At 38.0% G+C, this 24,771-nt stretch overlaps 1 protein-coding gene across 1 annotated transcript in view; it reads left to right on the top strand.

Moving 5' to 3' along the window:
* Positions 1–24,488, top strand: part of CSMD2 (CUB and Sushi multiple domains 2) — a 916,375-nt gene extending 891,887 nt beyond the window's left edge. Inside the window, exons 55-71 of the mRNA XM_063456412.1 lie at positions 217–405; positions 1,675–1,848; positions 2,796–2,978; positions 5,847–6,023; positions 6,156–6,335; positions 6,662–6,835; positions 7,476–7,649; positions 10,915–10,988; positions 11,457–11,568; positions 11,702–11,881; positions 12,113–12,178; positions 14,482–14,643; positions 16,015–16,127; positions 20,270–20,357; positions 21,322–21,457; positions 22,861–23,037; positions 23,520–24,488. Coding sequence (XP_063312482.1) covers positions 217–405; positions 1,675–1,848; positions 2,796–2,978; positions 5,847–6,023; positions 6,156–6,335; positions 6,662–6,835; positions 7,476–7,649; positions 10,915–10,988; positions 11,457–11,568; positions 11,702–11,881; positions 12,113–12,178; positions 14,482–14,643; positions 16,015–16,127; positions 20,270–20,357; positions 21,322–21,457; positions 22,861–23,020 — 2,342 coding nt within the window. The 3' untranslated portion in view covers positions 23,021–23,037; positions 23,520–24,488. The remainder of the gene's footprint in view (positions 1–216; positions 406–1,674; positions 1,849–2,795; positions 2,979–5,846; positions 6,024–6,155; positions 6,336–6,661; positions 6,836–7,475; positions 7,650–10,914; positions 10,989–11,456; positions 11,569–11,701; positions 11,882–12,112; positions 12,179–14,481; positions 14,644–16,014; positions 16,128–20,269; positions 20,358–21,321; positions 21,458–22,860; positions 23,038–23,519) is intronic.
* Positions 24,489–24,771: the final 283 nt, after the last annotated feature.

Here is a 24,771-nt window from a genome sequence, read left to right as displayed (position 1 = left end):
CTTGATAAAGTATGTCTCTATTTCATCATCTGAATGGTAGAGACTTGGAGTCCATGTGTTACTATGGTTTAGAGCACCAGCTTTGCTTGTTGTTAATCCTTCTCCTTCACATCCTGTATATATAGTCTCTTGCACGACTCTTTTTATTTACTTTCTTCGACATTTTGTATAAACTTTGTTACCATCTTTACTAAAACAATTATGTTTTCCTACCAGTTCTGAACTGCACAGATCCTGGTAACATTGAAAATGGAGTCAGACGAGTTCTGCAAAGAGGTCCGGACCGGTTTAGTTATGGAACTTCTGTATCCTATGAGTGTGTCCATGGGTACTACTTAATGGGGACACACGTTCTCACCTGCCAAGGGGACGGTACTTGGGACAGAGCTCTGCCCAGCTGCCTATGTAAGTAACATGGGCAAGGAGTAGTAATGAAGTATCTTTCAATGAAATGTAAACATGAAAATAACTGGCCCCAAATGAAGGTTTAATTTTTTTAACCTGGACTTTAACCCTTGCTTATCCTAACCGTGTATATAAAACTTGCTGCCTGGATGTTTGATTTCAGAACATTTCTAGACTACACCCTCAGACTTGCTCTTCATTGTGCTTTGTTCTCTAACCCTCCGGACACTTTAACTCTCTCATTCTGTTTTCTTTAAACACCAAGCACAGAAGCCTTATTTGAAAAGCACATTGACAGAATTACCTCTCGCACTCTTGCTAATATTAATGTGACAATATTGATCTTTTAATCATAGACACTTATAAGAGATGCATGCTTTATGGCTGTAATCATTAAAGGACCACCATAGGCACCAAGACCACTTAAGCACAATGAAGTGGTCTGGGTGCCAGGTCCCTCTAGGTTTAACCCTGCAGCTGTAAACACAGCAGTTTCTGAGAAACTGCTATGTTTACACTGAGGATTAATACAGCCTCTAGTGGCTGTCTCACTGACAGCCACTAGAGGCCGCTTCCGCGCTTCTCACTGTGAAAATCACAGTGAGAAGACACTTACGTCCATAGTAAAGCATTGAGTAATGCTTTCCTATGGACTGTCTGAATGCGCGCGCGGCTCTTGCCGCACATGCGCATTTTGAGCTGATGTCGGCAGGGGGAGGAGAGGTCACCAGCGCCGAGGGAGCCTGGCGCTGGAGAAAGGTAAGTGGCTGAAGGGGTTTTAAGGGGACCTAATGACCCTACGAGTATGTTTTCCTTGCACTATAGTGGTCCTTTAAGTTTTATCTGATACATGGTTAAAACGTCCATTTGGAAAGAAATAGATGCATAGAAATGAAGTGGGCAAAATTCTCTTTTTAGTTCCATTTCTGCTCCTCCTGGTGAAATGAGTACTGTCTTGTAGAGAAAAACATAATTTGAATTTGGTAATATTGTAATATGGTAGTATGGTAGTGCACATCCATCTTAATAACATAACAGGACATCAACATTTCTGACTCTATACTGTGCACATGCCCTATTTTCCAGTAGGATAATATGGCTTAATAATACTAATTAAATATTATGCTGAATTTCAGTATTACCTTGCTGTGCTCTGTCCCTTAACCCCTTAAGGACCAAACTTCTGGAATAAAAGGGAATCATGACATGTCACACATGTCATGTGTCCTTAAGGGGTTAAACAACTCTCGCTCTCTGTTTACCATATAGTGGTGTCATGTGGAGCCCCTGGTGTCCCACCCAATGCACAGGTCTCTGGCAAACAGCACACAGTGGGCTCAGTTGTACAGTACACCTGCCTGGGGAGACGAATGATCATTGGGAACTCATCCCGAACTTGCCAAGCTGATGGGAGATGGAGTGGCTTTCTTCCTCACTGCTCAGGTAAGAAGAGGATATGGCTTGTAAGCCGACAGCTACTACACAAATGTATGCACTACGCTGTATCTTTTACAGTTAGCCTATCCCATTCATCAGGAGACAGGGAATCCTGAATCACTGTCAGTAGCTGTGATCATCCAATGACACTTTAGTGCTACGGGTGAGCTATATTTACTTTAGGTTCTTGGACTTTGCTGGGTTGACGAATTTGCCATTCATACACACCTCCTTGTCCTGGCATGATAAAATCAATATATTTAGACAGTCTTTCAATTTGCTGCCCTGTTATTCATCAAACAATTCCTAGATCAGAAGGTCTATATACTCATTAAAACCTTTTCAGAGCTGTCTCTTTAATCCCCTTACTTGGAAAGATCACCAAACGCACTTTTATTGACCAGCTTGCTTAGAGTGTCCTTATGCAAAATAAAGTGAATTAAAGATATGGTTGTTACCGTTCCTACGACACTCTTCTCAGCCTGCGGAGTTTGATAACCTTGAAATGTTATTTGAATTCTTACGTCTGTATTTCTCCTCTACGGTATATTTTTATTTTCCGTCCCTCGTTTTTATGAATCTGCCCTGCAGTTTTATGTCACAACTCATAAACCCTGAATCTTTATGGCCCATGTTTTAGGCTGCAGTAAAAGGAAGAGAAATCAGTTAAGTGTTTTAGGAAGATTAATGTTAGTGTGGAAATAAGTATTAGGGTTTAACTCCTGCAGTACAAGGGGTGTACCTTCCTCAAAACCATCTCAAACTTCAATTTTCTTCAAACTAATTGTACCTTCTGAATGGGAACTTAGTCGCTCGTGCAATATCCTCTGTTTTACTATTACTGTGGTTCGGTCAACATGAGCTGCAATCTCAACTATTATGAAGGTCGAACCAATAATTCAAGCTTTAGGCAAAACATACAAAAATAAAATGTTCCTTATTTTTTATCACAGGAGGCAGTGCAGGAGAATGTGGAGACCCAGGAGCACCATCTCATGGACTTCGTCAGGGTGAGGAGTTTACATCTGGTAGTGTAGTGCAGTTTAGCTGCGATGCTGGTTACAACCTGAGAGGTTCTGCGGAGAGGACCTGCTTGCTCAATGGATCATGGAGTGGATTCCAGCCAGAGTGTGAAGGTACAGGCCCTCCTAAGGTCCCCATATTCCTTTCACTTAGTACTAGTTCACTTCATGGAAGGTATAAATGCCAATTTATATTGTAGCATAACCATTTCCTATTCTACCAAGTTATATTTCATAAAGTACATTGCTAAATGTATTTAAACTTACATTTCAGCTATTGATAAAAGCACATGATCACGTTCTCTTCATTTCTTTATTTTTTGTGCTATGAAAGAGGTAATGTTAGAATCCATGACTCATTAATGAGAATAGTAATGTCAAACTATAACATTGTCTCTAAATACATTACTCCCGCATGCAGTCCAGTGATATTTAATTGATCCTCTTTATTACACAGAGCTTTATGTCAAGTTTTTACTTTTATTAATTTATTTTTAGACATTCTATTTAGATTTGCGTTCGTGTAACTTACTATGAAACTTTGAGTAAACTCTGTTGCGTGTTTTAATGTGATCTTTGCATTTGCACCCACTTTGTCGTGTGTAAGATTTCATGCCCTATCTTTTTATTACATTTTAATAATTACTGGAAATTATGTTAATTAATGGAAATGGTTTAACTTGTTTCTTTTGACTTTTATATGTTTATATTTGCTTACACAGATATTTTCACCAATTATCTTTCTCCCAGAATTAGTATGTTTTTTTTTTGTGTGTATGTTATTAGCATGGGGTAAAGCCTGTGAGCAAGAACAAATATGCAATGTAAATGAAATTTTATTGGCAAATGTAAGCAATAAAGAAGAAGTGACAATTAAATCTTCTTTGTTTCATGTTAAAAATAAATAGTATATTATAGGAAGAATCCACTACTTGGTTAAATAAGGACTAAGTATGACAAAACACACAATTTTGCCTGCATAGGAGATGTCCTCCTCCTAAGTTTACTAACATGTTCCTGAACCTCATTCACGTTTTCCCTGCATTCGGTATATAAATCTACCGAACACCGACCACCCCCCTGGCTCATTAACTACAAAGAAACCAAAGAATTAAGTGTTATTTCTGTGTGGCCGCCGTTCGTATAACCGAAAACCACGTGCTGGAGAAAACGGCGGCCATCTTGTCGCACGAATGCAGGCAGCGGAACTTGGTCATCGAGTGTCTGGAACTCTCAGTCGTACACTTGACCTCACGAACACTGGTGAAACCAATACGAAGGCCTGCTTCTTTCCGTGACAAGCCATGAGAGCACTATTCGCTAGGTTTGTTCATACGAACAAGATGAACAAACGCTACCTATGAGCCAGGGGAACCATTCGTCTTTTTGGTCAGTTTGGAACTCCCGAAATTGACCGACCGCTACCACTAACACTATGGAGCTGATTTTGGAAGACGCCTTGGTGTCGATTAAACTGTATTCGTGGGATCTGAGCGCTATTTGGACAACTTGGGCGCTCAGATCCAGACTTTCAAACATAAACTTACAAACACATATCCATCCTATCAAACACAGATCTGTAATTTCAGACTCACACAGGTCTGTACTGCCAGACACATACACAGATACAACATGCCACACTCTAACAAATAAACATTGCCATGCACACACTCATTCATATGCACACACAACTAAAACAATAACCCAACACCATGCTACATTAACCCTACACCTGTAGCATCAACCCCACAATACTCTTTATCATCCCAGAACCTGGTACAACTCTGCACATATGTACATACTCACATACAGATACACACTTACATACACACACAGCTACACACTCCCATATTGTCACACGGTTATATGCACACATTCACAGACAGATACAAATAGATACACATGTGGATACACATATAGGCGCACACACAAATCCCTCTTGGATAATACCACTACTGTAGCATGGACAAGTGCTGTCCTGAGAAGGAGTGCTCCTTCTACTAACCGGAATCACCATGTGTAGAATGTGAGCAGGCATTTGACTTCCCATTATATTCCTGCCCCTTCGCGCATGATGCACAGTTGCTGTGTTCTGCGTCTTAAATGAAGATCTGGGTCAGAAGTGCCAACGACTTCAAGAAGTAATTTTGCTGTACTAGATTAAGGGTAATGCAGCTAGCAATTGAATTACCAGACAGTCCAGACAGTCAAGGGTCCCCTAGAATAGCCAGATAACCTGTTTCTGATTAAAGGAATATTCCACTGTCCAAAAAAAAAAAAATCTCCACTTAGTAGAATACTCCCAATGAAAATATGCATGCATTTAATTATACATTTTTTTCACTGGACAGACTTTCTGTGGCTGTCCAATCACAGACTTCCCAATGCAGCTCAATAACAAGTCTTTGCAAGGCAGGTGCTATGAGCAGTTGCTGCCTCTTGAGTTTAGCTCCTCTGAGCTAAACAAGCCAGGAAGTAACAGGACCTGTTGTCTTATTGACAGCCAGGTGTTACATCAAGGCTAATTTAAAAAAAATTACATTTCTATTGAAACTTGCACTTTTTAAAAAATGAAAAAAAAGAGGACACACTCTTCACACATAAAGCACTTCAGCTAGCTAAAGTGCGTTAGGTGTCCAGAGTGTACCTTTAAGTTGCCGGCTGCTTTTCCCCTTCTCCTGTCTCTTTCATAACTTCAATCCCAGCTGCTAAATATTATTGTACTGATAAGTGAAGTACAGAGAAAAACTATTTTAATGCTAGAGACTTGGGAGTGAAATGTAAAAACATATTGTATACACTGACAATTCTGTAGAATAGATTTGTAATATAAAATATAGGATACTGCTAATTGGAATTAATGTTTGTACATCGTTAAACCAATAATGTGCTAGCGGCATTGTGTATCCTTTAACTTTGTAGTGATTATTGTATATTGCTCAAATGTTCAATATCTTTTTCTCCTCCTCCTAACTTTCTTAGTGGTCTCCTGTGGGAACCCAGGGACTCCCAGTAACTCTCGTGTTGTATTCAATGATGGCCTAGTATTCTCCAGCTCCATTATCTATGAGTGCCGGGAAGGATACTATTCCACTGGACCATTGAGTCGTCACTGCACTGTTAACGGCACATGGACAGGCAGTGCTCCAGAGTGCAGTGGTAATATATAGGAGTTTTAATATTATGTAATTATAGTTGTGATGATTCTGTAAGGTTAGATTTTGTGGATGTGTTAGTAATACATGAATTCCTTACCTAACTACCATCTCATCATCTTTTTTTTCTGTATAGTTATCAATTGTGGGGACCCTGGTATACCAGCGAATGGTATCCGACTGGACAATGATTTCCAGTACAACCGCACTGTATCCTTTCAGTGTTTGCCTGGTTATATGATGGAGTCTGACCGGGCACCCACTTTGCTGTGCACCAAAGATCGCACCTGGAATGGCACCAAACCAACTTGCAAAGGTTAGGGAAAATTATCTTCTGTGACGATGATGTTAGCCTATTGTAAATTCTAGCCAGGCAGGAGCCATACAAAACCCATGTGACCACATCTGGATTGTTGAATAGCCCTGTTTTAGATAAAAAAAAGTTATGGAACTTGATTTATCAACAAAGAGTAATATTTTCACTGCTGTATTAAAATGGCAAAGATTTTTTTACTAAGATACGTTTCAAGAATCTGTTATTTTTGAATGAATATCTTAAACTTCATGTATGCATTGAGTGCTTTAATCTTTCCTGGAAGGCATAAGTTGTCAAAATTAATGTGATGTCTGGTCTCCACACAGCTATTACGTGTCCTTCACCTCCATCCATCCCCAATGGGCAGGCATTAGGCTCTGTCTATACTTGGGGTTCTAGCCTAACATACACCTGCACAGATGGATACCAGCTCTCTCTACCAGCCCTTCTTACCTGTGAGAGCAACAGAAGCTGGGTTGGAGAGGTTCCTCAGTGCTTCCGTGAGTGTGACCCTATATGTTTGCTTAGTATTTTTCCATGATGTAAATATTGTACTGAGGGTAAATGAAGCCCTGACTCACTTTATCTGATTAACATAATTCAGAAAAAGCATTAAAGTGTTATACTAAAGGTGTCTTCAGAAGAATGGTTTGAGGGTAAACGCAGTGTTCTTCAAACAACTTGACAAAGCCAAGAGTATGTACTGATAATGGTGTTCACATATGATACTGAACCTGAAAAAAAAACAGTTTCAAATTTTGATCTATTTAAATCACCTTCCAGTGATGGAAAAAAAAATAACTCTACTAATTTAAACTTAGTAACACATTTCTGGATACTGTTTCCACAGGACAGTGTTGGTAAAAATATAATAGATTTACAGAATTGAAAATGTATCATCAGATACTTATAAACACTGCAGCTAAACTCTGGTGTTTCCACTTTGGACGAACTAGCGCTAAACACAGCCTATTGCAAATTATAAAACATTCACATGTATTGTTACATATAAGCCTGAAAAATATCCATACAGTTTCTTTCTCCAAATCCTAGTCCCTAATTTTCATGGTGTTTAAATAAACACATTGTGGCTCTGAAATTCCTCTAACATACAATTCTGTTCTATTTCTCTATGTACAGCTGTGTTCTGTGGTGATCCAGGGATACCAGCTCATGCCCGCAGGGTAGACAGAGGCTTCAGCTTCCGTTCATCTATCTCCTTCTCCTGTCCCCCACCTTTGTTGCTGGTGGGGTCAAGCCGACGGTTCTGCAATTTTGATGGCACTTGGAGTGGTACTCAGCCCAATTGCATTGGTTAGTTGCAATATCTGTAGAAGAATATAAATCTTCTTATGCAGATACAATGTATATAAGCAAACTATGAACTAAAAATACATGCAATGGTTATAGTATTATTATTATTGGCATTTATATAGCTCCAGCATATTCTGCAATGCTTAATTGCATACAGTAATACATCATATACACCTCTCCATATGCAGAGAAGATAATTATAAAAAGTCAATACGTGAAACATAGAAACATAGAATGTGATGGCAGATAAGAACCATTCGGCCCATCTAGTCTGCCCAATTTTTAAATACTTTCATTAGTCCCTGGCCTTATGCCTATCCCACACATGCTTAAACTCCTTTACTGTGTTAACCTCTACCACTTCAGCTGGAAGGCTATTCCATGCATCCACTACCCTCTTAGTAAAGTAATACTTCCTGATATTATTTTTAAACCTTTGCCCCTCTAATTTAAGACTGTCATTTTGTTGTGGTAGTGTTTCTTCTTTTAAATATAGTCTTCTCCTTTACTGTATTGATTCTCTTTATGTATTTAAATGTTTCTATCATATCCCCCTTGTCTCGTCTTTCCTCCGAGCTATACATGTTAAGATCTTTTAAGTTTTATCCTGCAATCCATGAACCAGTTTAGTAGCCCTTCTCTGAACTCTCTCTAAAGTATCAATATCCTTCTGGAGATATGGTCTCCAGTACTGCGTACAATACTCCAAGTGAGGTCTCGCCAGTGTTCTGTACAATGCACTTCCCTCTTTCTACTGCTAATACCGCTCCCTATACAACCAAGCATTCCACTAGCATTTCCTGCTGCTCTATTACATTGTCTGCCTACCTTTAAGTCATCAGAAATAATCACCCCTAAATCCCTTTCCTCAGAGGTTAGGACTCTATCAAATATTCTGTACTCTGCCCTTGGGTTTTTACGTCCAAGATGCATTATCTTGCACTTTTCCACCTTAAATGTCAGTTGCCACAACTCTGACCATTCTTCTAGTTTACCTAAATCATTTGCCATTTGGCTTATCCCTCCTGGAACATCAACCCTGTTACATATCTTAGTATCATCAGCAAAAAAACATACCTTACCATCAAGACCTCCTGCAATATCACTAATAAAATAGTAAAGAAAATGGGTAAAGTGAATACTTTCTACTTCAGATAGATGGTAACATACAATATAAATAGCGGTGCTTTCTGTTACTTATTTTATATTTATATATACATGAGAATTTGAAAACTAATTTATATTACAAATCGGCTACATTTAATTTTAAACATTTGTACATAAAAAAAAGTTATAGAAAGGAGCAAAAAATACAAAATATAGAAATATTGAAAACAATATTATTGGAGCCATAATCTGTCAGTCAATCTAGTCAAGTCAGTCTGAAAATCGTAAGGTCACAGAGTAAGACAAGAACATCATTTTTAGAGGCCAATCTCTGCATATGAATTATAAACAATCCTGCATGCAACTATATGAGGAAAACACAATAAATAGGCATGTCTGTCCAAACTCTCCTTGCCCTCAGGCCTTTAGTCTCATAAGAACACATGAATCACAACTAGCTATTGCCCTGGTGCTTATATTACCTAGAGGTAATCTGGTTTGTTCTCATCATACTGTTCTGTGTCAGGATTTAAAATTTCCTAAATATAGTTCCAGTTTAGGGTGTCCATAATGAGTAACCGCACAGTCCTTCCAAACAAATGTGAGGAATTGCCTCATTATTTAGTAAAAAGGCATGCATCCAAAAAAATATATATATATTACGTAGTATCAAAAAATTTCAACTGGTTCATCTGAATCAAATTAATTTAAATTCATATCTGAATTAATCGATTTGCTGGGATTTACCAGTGGAGTTTTATTCGTTCAAGAGTGAATTAAAAGGAATTTTATTCAGACGAACTGGTTAAAAAATTGTATGCAAGAGTCTAAGATTTTTTTTTTTACCAAGTCTAATAACATTAGTATTGCGAAATCCAATGAGAGTATGCAACAATTAGAAACTTTCTAATCCAGTTTCTAAATGCCGCAGCATAGTCCATCCAGTGTTCGGCGAGCGACCCATCTGGTAGTTTTGGTAGTGTTGATGGTTCACTGGCAACAATATTGTTATCAATATAATTTTCTTTTAATGCATTTTGTTTAAAACACTTTTTGCGTTAACTTTCACAGCACTGAACATGCACTCCCTACTACTATTTTCTAAAAGCGCCAAAAGCACTTTTCCTTTATATATATATATATATATATATATATATATATATATATATATATATATATATATATAAATGACCGCACTCCAAGGACTTGTTGATAGTAAAAATAAAATATAACTTTTATTCTATATCATTTAAAAATATCGATGTTTCAGCCCCAATACATGGGCTTTTCATCAGGATGGCAATTTTTATATATATATATATATATATATATAATTTTGCTTACTATTTTGGAGGGACTATTTGGGGTCAGGGCCCCAATGTACTCTTTCATTTACATTTACTTGAGGTGTGTCTGGAACTGCAAATGTTTGGTTAAACTTGATTGATTCAAAATGATTGATTTTTGAATTATTTATGCATCAATCTTATTGGACTAAAGTAATTTAGACAATCTTATCTTCAGTAGTCTTGGCGTTAGGTCTGGTTTAGTTAAGCAACTGCAATTTGGCCAAATTTGGACTAATCAGTTGATTATCTGAATTCTCATACTCAAGCTGAAATGTAGCCAAATCATGAACCAAATGAAACTTGCAATGGCCGAGCATATCATTTTGATTTATGAGTCTGGATTTGTGGTGCCAAATTAAGAGATGATTAATGGGCGGAAAAGATTATTGATGGCTAGGGGACAATCACTAAATGTTGCTTTTATTTATAGATCAAGTGAGCAATAGAGGGAAAAAAAGCAAGAGCAGTAAAATATCAATATAGATTTATTTATTTTTACTGTTCCTAATGTTTTTCCCTCTTTCTCATGCTTCAACTGTGAACCTAATGGTGGAAAATAGATCCTATTGGTGTACTACAAAATAAAAATATTTATATTATGTATATATTTTGCAGTACACTGATTGACGCATTTTTTTTTCCAAAACGTGTTTTTGTTATCAGAATTTTGCAGAGTCAAACCAACACATAGCTGAAATGCAGCCATCCTAGAATTTCTTTTCATTTTCAGTACAAAATGGTCCTTCCAATACAAAATTTCTGGCCCTGCTCATATCTAATCTTCAAATATTATTTCATTTGATTTTCAGATCCATCCCACACCACATGCACTGATCCTGGGATCCCTACATTTGGAATGCAGAACAACTCCCAGGGCTTCCAGGTACAGACTAAATTGGATAAGATTTGGACAAAAATTCAGAAATCCATAAATAATGTTTAAGTACTCTAGAAGGAATATAACGTTTAGGAATATAAATGTTTTTACAGTGACCTTTAGATAGGTACCCATAAACCACAGGTCTATAAACCTGTCTTAAAACATTAGTAAAAAATTGAGATTTGATGTTTAAATTGGATTGAATGCACATTAGACCATCAGTTTCTTGGACATATTGATTGAGCTGCTTGCTATAGAGAATGCAATCATAACATGACTTGTTAATGGACCTCCAGGGCAATGGGCAGAGTTGTAGAAAATGTTTAAGATCACTAATCAGGCTTACTGAAGGAAAAAGAAATGCATATAGCATATGCATGCTTGTATATGAATCTTTGCTATGCTCAATTTAAATTAACAATGGATCTAGGTACGCATGATGGACCTATCCAATATTCTCTATTGTCTTAGGTTGGAAGCACAGTTCTATTCAAGTGTCAGAAGGGTTACCTGTTACAGGGTTCCACCACACGAACCTGTCTACCAAATTTGACCTGGAGTGGTGTGCAGCCAGAATGCATTCGTAAGTGCCCATTCCACATTGTATGTCTGTTAGCGAAGCACATATGATAAATGACAGCAGAAGGCACAATATGGATAAAATTATATCTTTTAATCTCTCACCACTTCTTTATTTCACTATTCATGCATTTTAGCTCATAACTGCCGCCAACCAGAGACCCCAGCCCATGCCAATGTGGGGGCACTAGACTTGCCATCTCTTGGCTATACTCTAATCTATACTTGTCAGACCGGTTACTACTTGACAGGAGGCTCTGAGCATCGTACCTGCAGAGTGGATGGGACTTGGACAGGGAAACCTCCTGTGTGCCTAGGTAAGGCTAGATCTCTGCTCTCTGTGCACTGTTGAATGACATTTGTGATGCATCTTGAAACCATTCCAGCCACTGGAAATTGCTCTGAATACATTACACTTTGTTCATTGTAAATTGCATATGGTGATTTTATGTGATGACGTTATAGGATGCAGTATACCTTATACAATTGAACTAAGTACAGCTCTATGTCATTACTTGCCCTTTCCAATCGTGTCTATTCTCTTACAGCTGACGTCAGGCCCAGCGGTAGGCCAATTTACACGGTTAAGGAGACACCCATTCAAAAGATAACAGGTGGGAAGCTTAAGCTGTTGAATTCCCAATGCATTGATAACACAATCATAAGTTTTTAAAAAGTAGCATCAGTTTAATGTGTGTATGACACATTCTCTGTTAAATCGAGTATTTTCTAAAGCATTATCACATTTTTAGTTGTCTAAGCACAACAGAGCACAGTGACACAGTTTAGTGTTCCTAGAAAATGCAGGAAAAAAAAGTTGTTTCAGGCAATTATATATCACTACAGCATTTCAAAAGCAAAATGAATAAAGGGTCTGTTATTTTTTAAGTAGCAGTTGACAATCTTATGGTTTATGTATAAAAAAGTGCTCTGAAACGTGGTGCAAACATGGAAAAGGTGCAGGGTCACCAGTGCAATGACTCTGCTGGATCCACTGGTTCCCATTGTGACTACCTCACTTTTAAATAATACATAACCCCCTTTATGCCTGTGCTTCTCTCAGCGCCTGTTACTGGTATTGAGGCAGCCTGAGACTACCCTCCTTCAATATCCCTGTCACATATACGAACGGGCAACAATCACATGCAGACCAATGCTTAGTGAGCAGTGATAATCAAGGTAGGAGGGTCGGCTAAGAAGATAATATAATCTCTCCACCAGTATTTTAAAGGGACACTATAGTCACCAGAACAACTACAGCTTATTGAATTTGTCCTGGTGAGTAGAATCATTACCTTCAGGCTTTTTGCTGTAAACACTTTCTTTTCAGAGAAAATGCAGTGTTTACATTACAGTCTAGTGATAACTTCACTGGCCACTCCTCAGATAGCTGTTAGAGATCCTTCCTGGGTCATGGCTGCCTAAAATGCATCCAAACATTCAGTGTCTCCTCCCTCCTCCCAGTGCAGACACTGAACTTTCCTCATAGAGATTCATTGATTTAATTCATCTCTATGAGGAGATGCTGATTGGCCAGGCCTGTGTTTGAATTGTGCTGCTCTGCTCCTGATCTGCCTCCTTGTCAGTCTCAGCCAATCCGTTGGGGAAGCACTGTGATTAGATCAGGCTACCACTTGTGATGATGTCAGCAGACTGCTCGTTTTTTTTTTTTTTGAGGCAAACAGCATGCAGATGTACAGCTTCAGGCTCGAATACAGTAAGATTTTGCTATATTTATGGAGGAATGAGGGGCCCTGGGGGGCTAGATGGTGGTTTTAACACTATAGGGTCATGGATACATGTTTGTGTTCCTGACCCGATAGTGATCCTTTAATATTTACTTATGTCTGTGCCAACCAAGTCGCTAGTGTTGTATTCAATTAGATGGTTACTTGATTTCTTGACAGCCCACACACAAAAATAATTATCTGGTAGAACTTTGCCAGGTAGCCCTCTGCAAGAGATTAGGTGAACAGACAACTAATCCCAGATATAGTGGCATTGGCATTGATCAGCAATAAGAACAGGTGGTAGATCTTGCTGACCTATTGTGTGTAAGGAATTATAATATGATGTTACATCATATTATTACATTAAACACATTCCACTCTCCAAAACAATATAAATAGAGAGGTCTAGGAGATCAGAACAATACATACCAGGTCTACAGTCATGATAGGGAAGGAGGGGACATGATTTATCCTAACTTCCTGACCCTTATTCCCCATCCCTGAATCTCCTAACCTTAATATGGCTAACCATTAATCTCCCTGCTCTAATCTTCCTAACTTTAATCACATTAACAGTAATTCTCCTAACCCAAATTTTACTAACCCTAATTCTCAAATAGCAAAGCTTAAAAATGATTGAGACTGATTTTTTGGTCATGGTTCAGCCTTGACAACAGGTCTGTTTAGCAATTGCTCCCCCCCACACCATGTCAAAGTTCCACTATACCACTAGATAAAACATGGTTAAGGGGCTGTACTGCTGTGGTAATTAGTATCTAATGAGTGGTGGGTAAGGGTGACTTGGGATGTATTTATGGCTGTGGAAAGTTATGCATGAAAGTTATGACTGCATGATAAGGACGGTGGTGGAATATAGCTGCTGGAGTAGGCTTTGAGAGGACAACATAAGAGGAGAAAATGGCTGTGTTGTGTGTAATGTGTGGGGACAAAATGTGACATTGAGTCAGTTTTCTCAAACATTCCACAGGCCAGCTAGTATTAGTCAATGATCTATCTCTGCTTGTCTTACATTATTTATTTTACAAAATACTAAAGAGACTGATATTAGTGGGACAATCTGTTCTTGCATACCACCATACTTGATTTGCTGTGCTGCATTTATTATGTGAAGTAAAGTGTTAATCTTTATTTATGTACAGTGGTAAATCTAATGACATTCTCTGCAGTCCCCACAGATGTCTTTGCTAAGGACTCCCTATGGAAAGGATCCTATGAATATCAGGGTAGAAAACAACCTGCCATGCTTACTGTCACGAGCTTTGAAGTTGCAAGCAGCAAAGTCAATGCCACCATGATTGATCATAGCGGAGTTGAGCTGCAAGTGTCAGGTGAGGACACAGGGCACACGAGACCAGTGTTTGAACATACCACATTTTAAGCCACAATATCTTACCCAGTTATAATCCCCCTGGAGTAAGATTATAAAAGAAACTGCTCGTCATAATGTACTATCCTCAGTAATAAAAACATAGCCGTTTTTATATCCAAATATATCCGAAGGCTACAATAAAACTCTTTTGACTATTTCCCCATATAATGGAGTTCATCCTTAAGTGGTTTGCTTTCTAAGCACAAAACACAGTTGACTGTTTTAGTGCATTACTGTAAATTAACTTACACAAAGAATGTGTTTAGGCTACAATTTGTACAAGGGATGCAAAGATCAACAGTAATATAAAATGGCATATGTCCTCTTTAATATTATAAATAGCTCTGGTCTGCACTTATGGTTGGGATCATTCTCACATGTGTCCCCAATGCCACATGGAAGCAGAAAATGTTTTCTTACTAATACCGGCACAAGTGTCTATGATCACTACATGAATAAATGCACTCTACCTTTGGAGACCTGCTTTCCTCAAACTTTTTGGTTGGGGAGTTGTGTTTTAAAATTGCATTTCGCTTACTTAATTTGAATAGTAATTCAGTGATAATAATTCCTCTAATTTTCACCATGAGAACTAGATTTAGTACTCGTTTGAATGACCTTAGAAGAGTGAAAGCTAAGGTAGCTCTGCCCGATGCAGAACCTGAGACTCTAAGAAACTGCTGGAAGTCTAGCCACTAAGCTATTTCACATGCATACATAGACAGCAGCCTATTCCAGAACCCCATCGAATTTCTCATGAAGAACCCAAATCATTCTGAAAGATTGTAGCCAATTGGCATTTGGAATTCATTGTGCAGTCTCCTCCATTCCAAGTGTGTATTAAGGAAAAACTCAAAAACTCTTCTGCTTTTTCTATACATAGAATCCCGGTTTTGTTTTTTTGTTTTTATTTGTATTTTATTGGATTTTCCATTTTTGAAATACAGCTGTGTCATAATATTAAGGTATATGCAAAAACAATCGTACATCAAGGTATAGGTATAGAATCCTGTTCTCATTACTATATTGATATGTTTCCAATTGGTTACTTCATACTTCCATAGAACAATGGAATGTAATAACTGTTTTCTTTAAAGTTGGGGCCCTTTGTTAGAGGGGTCACACTGTGGCTAAATATGTTGGACCACAACTCCAGTTATTCTCTTCTAGACTGTGATTGGGAGCTAATAATAGGAGTTGGACTTCAACCGTATCTGGGACACCGCAGTTAGTCAATTTAAAATAACAAATGTTTTTGGTAAGCAAGCAGGCAAGAATTGCATTTGAGAGCAGATTCTCTTTATATTTATTTTGTTTCTCTTCACAATAGGGGTTTACAAGAAAGAAGAATTTCACCTTCTCTTGCAAGCATATCAAGTTCGGGGGCCAGCAGATATCATCATGGACAAGTTCAAAATAGACAGCTGGGCTCTAGATGGTCATGTAAGCATTTTGGATGTAAATAGTTCTGCAACAGCAATGTTTACATTGAAGGGTATAAATGCCTCTAGTGGACTAGCCACAAAAAAAGCTTCCGCAGAAATACGTAAATGAAACTTGGCTCTTTTAACACTCAGCTCTGGGGGTATAACTGATTTTAATGGAGCCACAGCTGGCCATTTATGAGAATCCCCATGCTACGGGTTTACAGATACATATTCCAGGGGCATTCCCCACTGGATCAGAGAATAGACTGAAGCAAAGTAAACAATATAATTACATTACCTCTCAGGTCCAGGACATGTATAATCTTAAACACCCCAAAATATACATTTCCCCATAAGGTACCCCCTCAAATACCATATCCCCGGATAGCTGGGGTCTGAGCGCCCAAAATATCAGAAAAGCACTCAGATCCCATAAACGTAGCCAAAACGCCACCGTGGTATAGTTTAGACCGACCGCACACAAGGTGCCTGCCCAAAAAGGTTCCATGAAAATAGGCTGTGCAGTTGGTCTCCTTCGGGAGTACAAAATACATAGAAAATAGTATAACAACTGTTCGTGTGTCCATTCGTATGAATATCAAGTTCGGGAGGTTGCTCCCCGTGAATGCCGCTCTGTTCACATGAATTTCCATAAATGGGACAGAAGGTGGAAGTCCCAGTGGTGTTCACGCCGTTGAGTGGTCGATTTTAGTTCCATACACTCGACGACCAAACACAGCTGTCTCTGTTCATAGTCCGCCGCCACGTGTTCGCACATAAGAACGGCGGCCATCCAGCCGACCGCTTGGAATGTTCATGTAGTTGCGGTTTGTGGAGGTCTGAACAGGTTTATTGGTGTTAATGAGCTGCACACTCCACATCTGGGTGGCCTTCCGTTCGGTAGTTTGTTCGGTTGTCGACCAGAACCGTGGAAGCAACTCAGGGGAACGGAATTGAACGAACGTCCAGGCAAAACAGGGGAAAAGCATGGGTTTTTAATAAGAGGGAGATATGCCTCACAGAGGGACTGCAAGCCCCAAAAATAGGGGACAACAGTGAGGGGGAAAACCGGCACAGACAGCCCAGAGCAGGCATAAGGGTACCGTGCCAAGGCCCATTCCGCTACAACAACATACTGCTCTTTGTAGCTGCACTTACTGAGTGCACTATTGTATTAAAGTAGAAGTAGAAGTGCACACTTCTAGGTCAACCGATCAAGGTGCAGAAATGTACTGAGGCCAGTATAACCCAATACACATGTGAAATAACAGAAATGGTCCAGGCACTCAGTGGTGACTCCAAAGGCAGATTTAACAAAGATCAATGCATAATACAAGCAGCAACGTAAACAATACAGAGGTTATGTTAAACACACATCACACATATGAAAGTATTAATTTCAGTTAGACATCAAAGGATGGTGTTTGTTCAAGTTTTGTAAGGCCTATTATGCAAGTTCTAAGCCCAGGCAGCTGAAAGGAAAAATGCTTATTAGCATAAAATGCCTTCTGAACATCATTGCCTTGAAAATGCTAAAATATTTTCATGAAACAGCTATTGAGACCCAGTCATGTCAGAATATATATCATTTGATGTACTGCTGTATTTTTATGCTGCATATGTGTCATATTTACTAAAGAGGTAGACTTTTAAATCATACATGAATATAAAGCCTAAATAATTAATATTTGCCTTTTTCATTTTAGGTTATATTTTACTAATAACACATTCTACTGAGCCATACAAGAACTCAGAGAATTCTATTATATTTTGGACGTGAAACAGATCTATTTTCTTTATAGTTTTAAGTGGTGCACAATAAGTTCACTTTCATCAAAGGAGATATTACACTCAGAAGTACAAACTCCCTTCAGTCTCCGATCTCATTTACTTAACATGGGCAGTAAAAGGAGGGGTTTGCATGGTTAACAGTAGCTGCGAGGGGGAATCTTAATTCTCGCCCAGATCTAACTTATGTTTATCGCTCGGTTTTAGATAAAGTTAGGGAGGTTTGAGGCAGGTAATTTGCAATTGACTCAGATGGTAAAAAATCTCAATGTAAATCCTTGTTTGATCCTCTGAAGACCAGCTTTGTCTGCAAAACATTGTAATACATTATATTGATTTCACCCTTGACACCTATAAGCGTATTAGTACACAAAATGTATCAGTGGGTCTCTTTCCTTATAACCGAAAGTGTCACCATGTTTTTTGCACCGTAGAAGCAGTCCCCATGTTTTCTTTATACGCCTGGAAACTACATGATTTTATGGTATAGTTACGCTGGATAGTCAGATTATCACAACCCCCTCAGCTACTCTGCAGTAAATCTCTTTTATTATGGTATAAATCCTGTGTCTCGGAATTGTTGGTACTTGATAAAATAAATGTTCTGGAAATTCAGGATTAACACATCTGGAGAAAGTGAATCTTGTTCTGCTGCGTTGTCTTCACATATAATGCTTGCAAGCATGTTATTTTCTGCCTCCTGTTTCATCGCAACCTCCATGACCATCGGTCAGCAACTGGTTGCTTATGATGAGAGTTATCAAAATAGTATAAGGTAGAAATCCATAACATGTCATTCCAGTATAGGGATGTGACTGTCATCAAATTTTCAATTCTCATTTTTTAAAAGTTTATTGCATTTAAGGAAACCTAATGATCTTGTGTTTTCTTATCTAACTGACTAACCAAGTTGTGTCAGACTCTGCTGTTACCTGACCAACTGCTGCTCAAGCTAACTTACCTTGCCTTGCACATAGAGCAATCAAGGCAGCAGGTAGGTTAGGTTGAGCAGCAGTTGTTCAGATAACAGCAGAGTCTGACCCAACATGGCTGTACATAATTTAAAAATAATTGGAAAAAAAAAAAACATTGTTTCATTAAATGGAATAAACTTTTTTTAAAAAAGTGAAATGTTGATGACAGTTGTGGGACAGTGTTCTATAAGTGACATAATCACCAAGGAAACCTATGGAATGTCTTGGCAGTTGCGTCACATTTGAAGCTTTTCCACATAATCTTTTTAAACATAAATTGTTCTTCTAGCCAACACATGTTTCTTGTACCTTGCACTCAAATACTGTACTCCTGCACTGCTTGTACCGTGTACTCAAATACTGAGTATTGTCATGACCAGGTTATGGGATCCTTGACAAGCCATGATGCAATGTACAACCCCATTAAAATATGTTAATTTGGTTGGGACTAGGCTCATCCGACAGCCCTCAATAATTTAGTGTCTTAGTCAACCACCTAGTGGTCTCGATGGTCACATAGACACACTGGACTAGGTATTAGTATATGTGCTAGTGTTCTATAAATACCCTCCCTCATGTGGCTATAGACAAATTAACACTGTTTTATTTCCAGGCTTTGAAACCTCATAGACTTTTTGTTCATTTTGCTATTTGTAAAATGAAGATTACCACATACATGATGAGTAAACTAATTAATATTCCAAAACCATGATACCTGAATTATACTGGGCCCGGATGCAAAGTGTGCTCTTACAGTGCAGTAAAACTAACTGTCCTCTTACAGTGCAGTCTGCAAGTCTAGTCCAGCCCATATCAAAGAAAAAAAACGTATATTAAAACAATATTGACTTTCCAACTTAAAAATAGGTATCACATAGCGGCAAATCTCTGTGGTGGACCTAATTCTACGCCATCGTCTTCTATAAGAACTATGACTAGAGCAACATCAGAATGTATTTAGAAAGCAACTCCAATCCTCCTTGTTTTAGGAGGCCTACTAGAATGTATGCAATTAATGAAAATTACAAATTATGAAATAGAGTTAGAAACTATTTCTAAATGATTATATCTAAAGAAAATTCCAATTACATTAATGGTGACTTTTGTAGATACATTATTATTATTATTATTATTATTTATTTTGAAAGTTTATTTCTAACAGTATTGTAGCACGTGGCCTTGATTTAATAAGCAAAGCTTATTAAATCAAGGCCATATATAGTTGCATACTCTCACTGAATTGCATTTTTCTTTCTTTTTTGGTGGATTTCCTTTTTTCAGATGGATTATATCATACTGTGTACTGTGTGTGTATTATTATTTGATGAATATTACAAAACCACATAACTATGATCCTCACTAATATGAGGTTGTTCTTTACTTATCACACATGTAGGTGTCTTCTGAGTCTGCTGGTGGAACATATGTCTACCAAGGATTTGTTCGTGGCAAAGGATTTGGTCAGTTTGGACTCCAGAGACTAGGTACATTTTGATGTTCCATGTATAGCATGAACTTGGGATCAGAACTCTTTCGAGTGCATGTGCCTTGCTGGTTTGTATTAGTATTTGCATATATATTAGTCAATAGTTCAGGTTATCAGATTTATAGTCTCTAAAATGATTCTCTATTCAAAGAATTCTAAAATCATTATCCTGCATTACAAGTATATGATTAGGTGACCACACATGAAAGGTCACTAATTTAAGGGAAACCATTGACTATATTTTCCTATGTATTACTAGCGGCTTTCAAGGCTGCCACAAGAAATCTCGGTGCCCCTTGCAAAACGAATGGTCGGGTCCCTCAACACACATTCACACATACACACTGCCCCACACATATACACATTACCACTTAAAGCTAAAACAAAGCCACACATATACTTACACATACATTCAAAAAGATACACACTGACACATACACACTGCTATACACATATAAAGTCTGATACATACACACACACACACACACATCTGGCTCTGGTTTAACTACCCTCCTCTGGACCTAACTTTGTGGTGGTCCAGTGGTCCAATTGAGCTGCTGGGCTTTCCTTGCAATCCCACATGACTTCCTTCTTGCACTGGGAGGAAGTGATCTGACATAACTTCCTCACAACACAGCTGCGCATGAGGGCTCTTTATACAGTTATTGAGGTGCCATCTTCACCTCAAATATGCATTCTGGCCGGTTATTGGAGATATGTTTATCTCCCCATGCAGAACCCAGAGCACTATGGAGTAGAGTTTTTTTTTTTCATTGACTTGGCTGCTTTAGTTAATACAATGGACTATATAAATCACTATGATATATCAATCAATATAAACATATTTATACATATGGAGAATATATATACTTTTTTTGTGCTAGACATGACAGACTGATTTAAAGACAAAATTATCAAGTCAAATTAATAGACTAATCATTTTTTTTTTTTTTTTTGTGCAGATGGGAGGCTACTGGTGAATGGCACAGACACATTAGGACATTTCCCATCCAACAGTAGCTCGGTAGCAGCTGCTATCCTGGTGCCTTTCATAGCTTTAATAATTGCTGGTTTTGTCCTTTATCTTTACAAACATAGGTAAGAACCCCACAGTCCTGCATGGTAAGGGCTCTGTTAGTCAATTGTTTGTCAAATGTAAGACAAACTTTTGAGTACAGAGAGGTTAATAATGTGAACACTATGATCTGAATGAGGATATTAACTCATAAACTGTGTTGTAACTTGATGTTGCTCTCTACAATTCAAACGATTTTAAGTGGCTATGTCACCGCACAAAAATTGAATCTTTATAAAATTGTGGAATATTTTGTAAATATACGATAGAATCTTTATAAATACGGATATTAAATGTTTTGGAATTTTATTAAACTTTCAACACAGTCAAAAGATACCATAAGACAAGGAAGGTACTACTTCACACAAACTTTACAAAAGATGGACTTTCTGCCGTCGAGTTCTGTCATTTCTCCTAGTCATTGATAATGACTGCTGGGGGAATCAGGCTGATTGTCACACAGTTTGCGCGACTATGGAGAGTCCCGTGCTCATGTAGGATCCTCCAAAGATGTTAGTGTTGTACTCTTGGGCATGCATGAGAGTACAGCATTGACGCAGCGCCTGGCAGATAAAGCACCAGGAACTGAAGACAGAGGATGGCATCTCCCATGGGTGACAACTTCAGGTTAGTATTACTACCCTCCAATTTACCCATAGGCCTACACAACCCAAATAAGCAAAGACCAATAAAGATGAGAGAACCGCCAAACACTAGGAGGTCTGAGTGGTGAGTTAAACTGTAGCTTAGAGACCAGTGGTTCTCAACTTGGTTCTCAAGGCACACCAATAATTCAGGGTTTAAATATTACCATGTTCTGTTCATGTTGGAATAATGTGAAAATCTAGACCATTGGTATACCTGAAGGACTGGGTTAGAAAACACTGGCGTAGGGTGATCAGAGTACATTATGACAGTAGGACAGCTTTCCAGAATGTTAAGACCAGATCTAATTTTCTCATGTGTTTTTCATGTAATGATATTATGGGGTTTATTTCACAAACATTGACATTTTACTCAATTTGAAATTTTAATTGTAAAGTTCGGGCTTTGACTATAACTGACTTGGAAAAAAAAATTTCAAATCCATTCTTTTGCCTAAAGTTTGATTTTCAGTTCATTGTTTACTTGATAAAATTCATGTAGAGTAAATTGAAATATTCCCAAGTTTCACAAAGGGGCCAACAGAACACTTGTAGATGCATCAAATTAGTATTATTTTGTAAAGCATCTAAGTATTTTGAAAAATTAACATTGAGGTATGTAAAAAAAAAAATGGAAAATGGATGGGAAATTATATTATTATGAAAATGTGTGCTATGGATGTTACACTAGTTAATTGTTTAACTTTATGTGTTAATGAATGGAGTATTTTATATCCCGCCCATTAATTCTGACCCCCAGTAACACTACTTTATTTTCCCAGAAGAAGACCAAAGGTGCCGTTTAATGGTTTTGCTGGGCATGAAAATACAAATGGTCGGGCCACATTTGAAAACCCAATGTATGAACGGAATGTACAGCCCACGGAAATCGTGGCTAATGAGACAGAATTCACAGTTAGCACAGTTTGCACAGCTGTATAGCACCTGCCCTTTACCAGGTGAGACAAACTGCAGTGGGATAACAAAAATCGATTTTGAAATGATTATGAACTTTAATGAAGATTACTTACAATTTACAAGATGATACAGAAAATGATATGAGCAGTTTGAGATAGCTATGAAACATAGAGACTCACAATTCAGGTTTTTCAGAACTGAAGCGATCTGGGTAAATGTAATTGTATAGATGGCAGCAAAACATGGATCAATAAATAAGAATGTAGACTATCAAAGAATACAATGTTGCTCCTTAGACTTCACAAATATAATTAGCACAGGTGGACTGAATACACTAAGTAATCTACCTATAAGATGAAGATATACACGTGTGATTAGATTTTATACATATCTAGAAATAATAATGCAGGTTATTGATGAGCACATCGGCACTCCAACAATAATATTGTTTGAATTTATCTGTTTTGATTTAACAATACAAAGTTCCTAAAAAATGTTTTTTGTTTTTGTTTATTCTTTGTAGTGAATTGGGTTTACTTTGACTCTCTGTCCTGCCCCATCTCTGTTGACCTGCACATCATCAGCGGGCAACTGGCATTGTCAGTACCCCTTGTAGCCACCCCATTACTCCAGGCCATCCAAAGCGTGCCAGGCTGGTGGGTTCAGGAAAATCCAGGAGAAGACCCCATGTGTCTGGAGCATAAAAAAGGAGTGGATTTCCCCTACCAACTGCACTGGTCTATCAGAATCTGACAGCCTTGGCAACTGGGCGTCTCCACACAAGTGGCATAGCTGCCACCTCAAAAGGACCTCATCCTCCAGGGACACCGTGCAAGTGCTTTTATACTAAACTTGTATACATGCAAAGTCGGTTGGAAGTGGATATAAACAAACATATATACATATATATATATATAAATATACATATTTTTATTCTGCAAAGAACCAGTTCCAAAAAGTGCTTTTCCTCCATGCTTCTCCGCCTGATCCCTGCCGCACACAACAGACTGTGTCGCGTTGGCGTGAAGGGGGAGCGCAGCCTTACACCCTAAACCCTAGGTTGGTGTGCAAATTGTCAACCAGCCAAAACTTGAAGGAGAGTTGTCCTATGATTCTGTCCCTTTAGCACTAACACTGACCATTCTGCCCACTGCACACAGGTCAAGAGGACCGACAACTCAAGCCGCCTGCTACAGCAGATTAAGCTTGATGTCTATAAAGCTTATCATTGCATATTTCAGGAAAGATTTAATCACTTTAATGTCCAGAACTATGTCTACATGTTACATGGATAGGTTGTGGTGAGCAATGCATTGCAGGTTCGTTAGGGGCAAAATCTCAGTATATTTAAACCTGTTTACATTTCCAAAATAACCAGTCCAGATGACAACTGCAATTTTTAAATATATAACCTGATTTGGAAGGCAAATAATACATATCACTAACAAAATGTGTATACAACACTTTCCATCATCTAAATTCTTTATTTGAATGTTCTCCTGTAGTATTATAGGCTTATCGTATACATACATACATTATATATATATATATATTACAATATTGCCTCTATTGACAATGAATGTAGATTAAATAACTGAGTAACATTCAAGGCAACATGAAAGCAAAGTTGTTCTTAATTGCAGAGCTCTCTATGACTATCTGTAAAAAAAAAAAAAGATGTATTTTATTTTTTATTTTAGAATTTAGATTAAAGGTAGGCTTTGCAAACAACAAGCAGACCTTGTAAACAATAGTTAATCAGGAAGAATATGCCT

This window comes from Pelobates fuscus, chromosome 1, assembly GCF_036172605.1.
Source record: "Pelobates fuscus isolate aPelFus1 chromosome 1, aPelFus1.pri, whole genome shotgun sequence".
In the NCBI taxonomy this organism is placed as follows: Eukaryota; Metazoa; Chordata; class Amphibia; order Anura; family Pelobatidae; genus Pelobates; species Pelobates fuscus.
The sequence above is the reverse complement of the archived record's forward strand: the minus strand, read 5'-3'. Positions and strand labels throughout refer to the sequence as shown.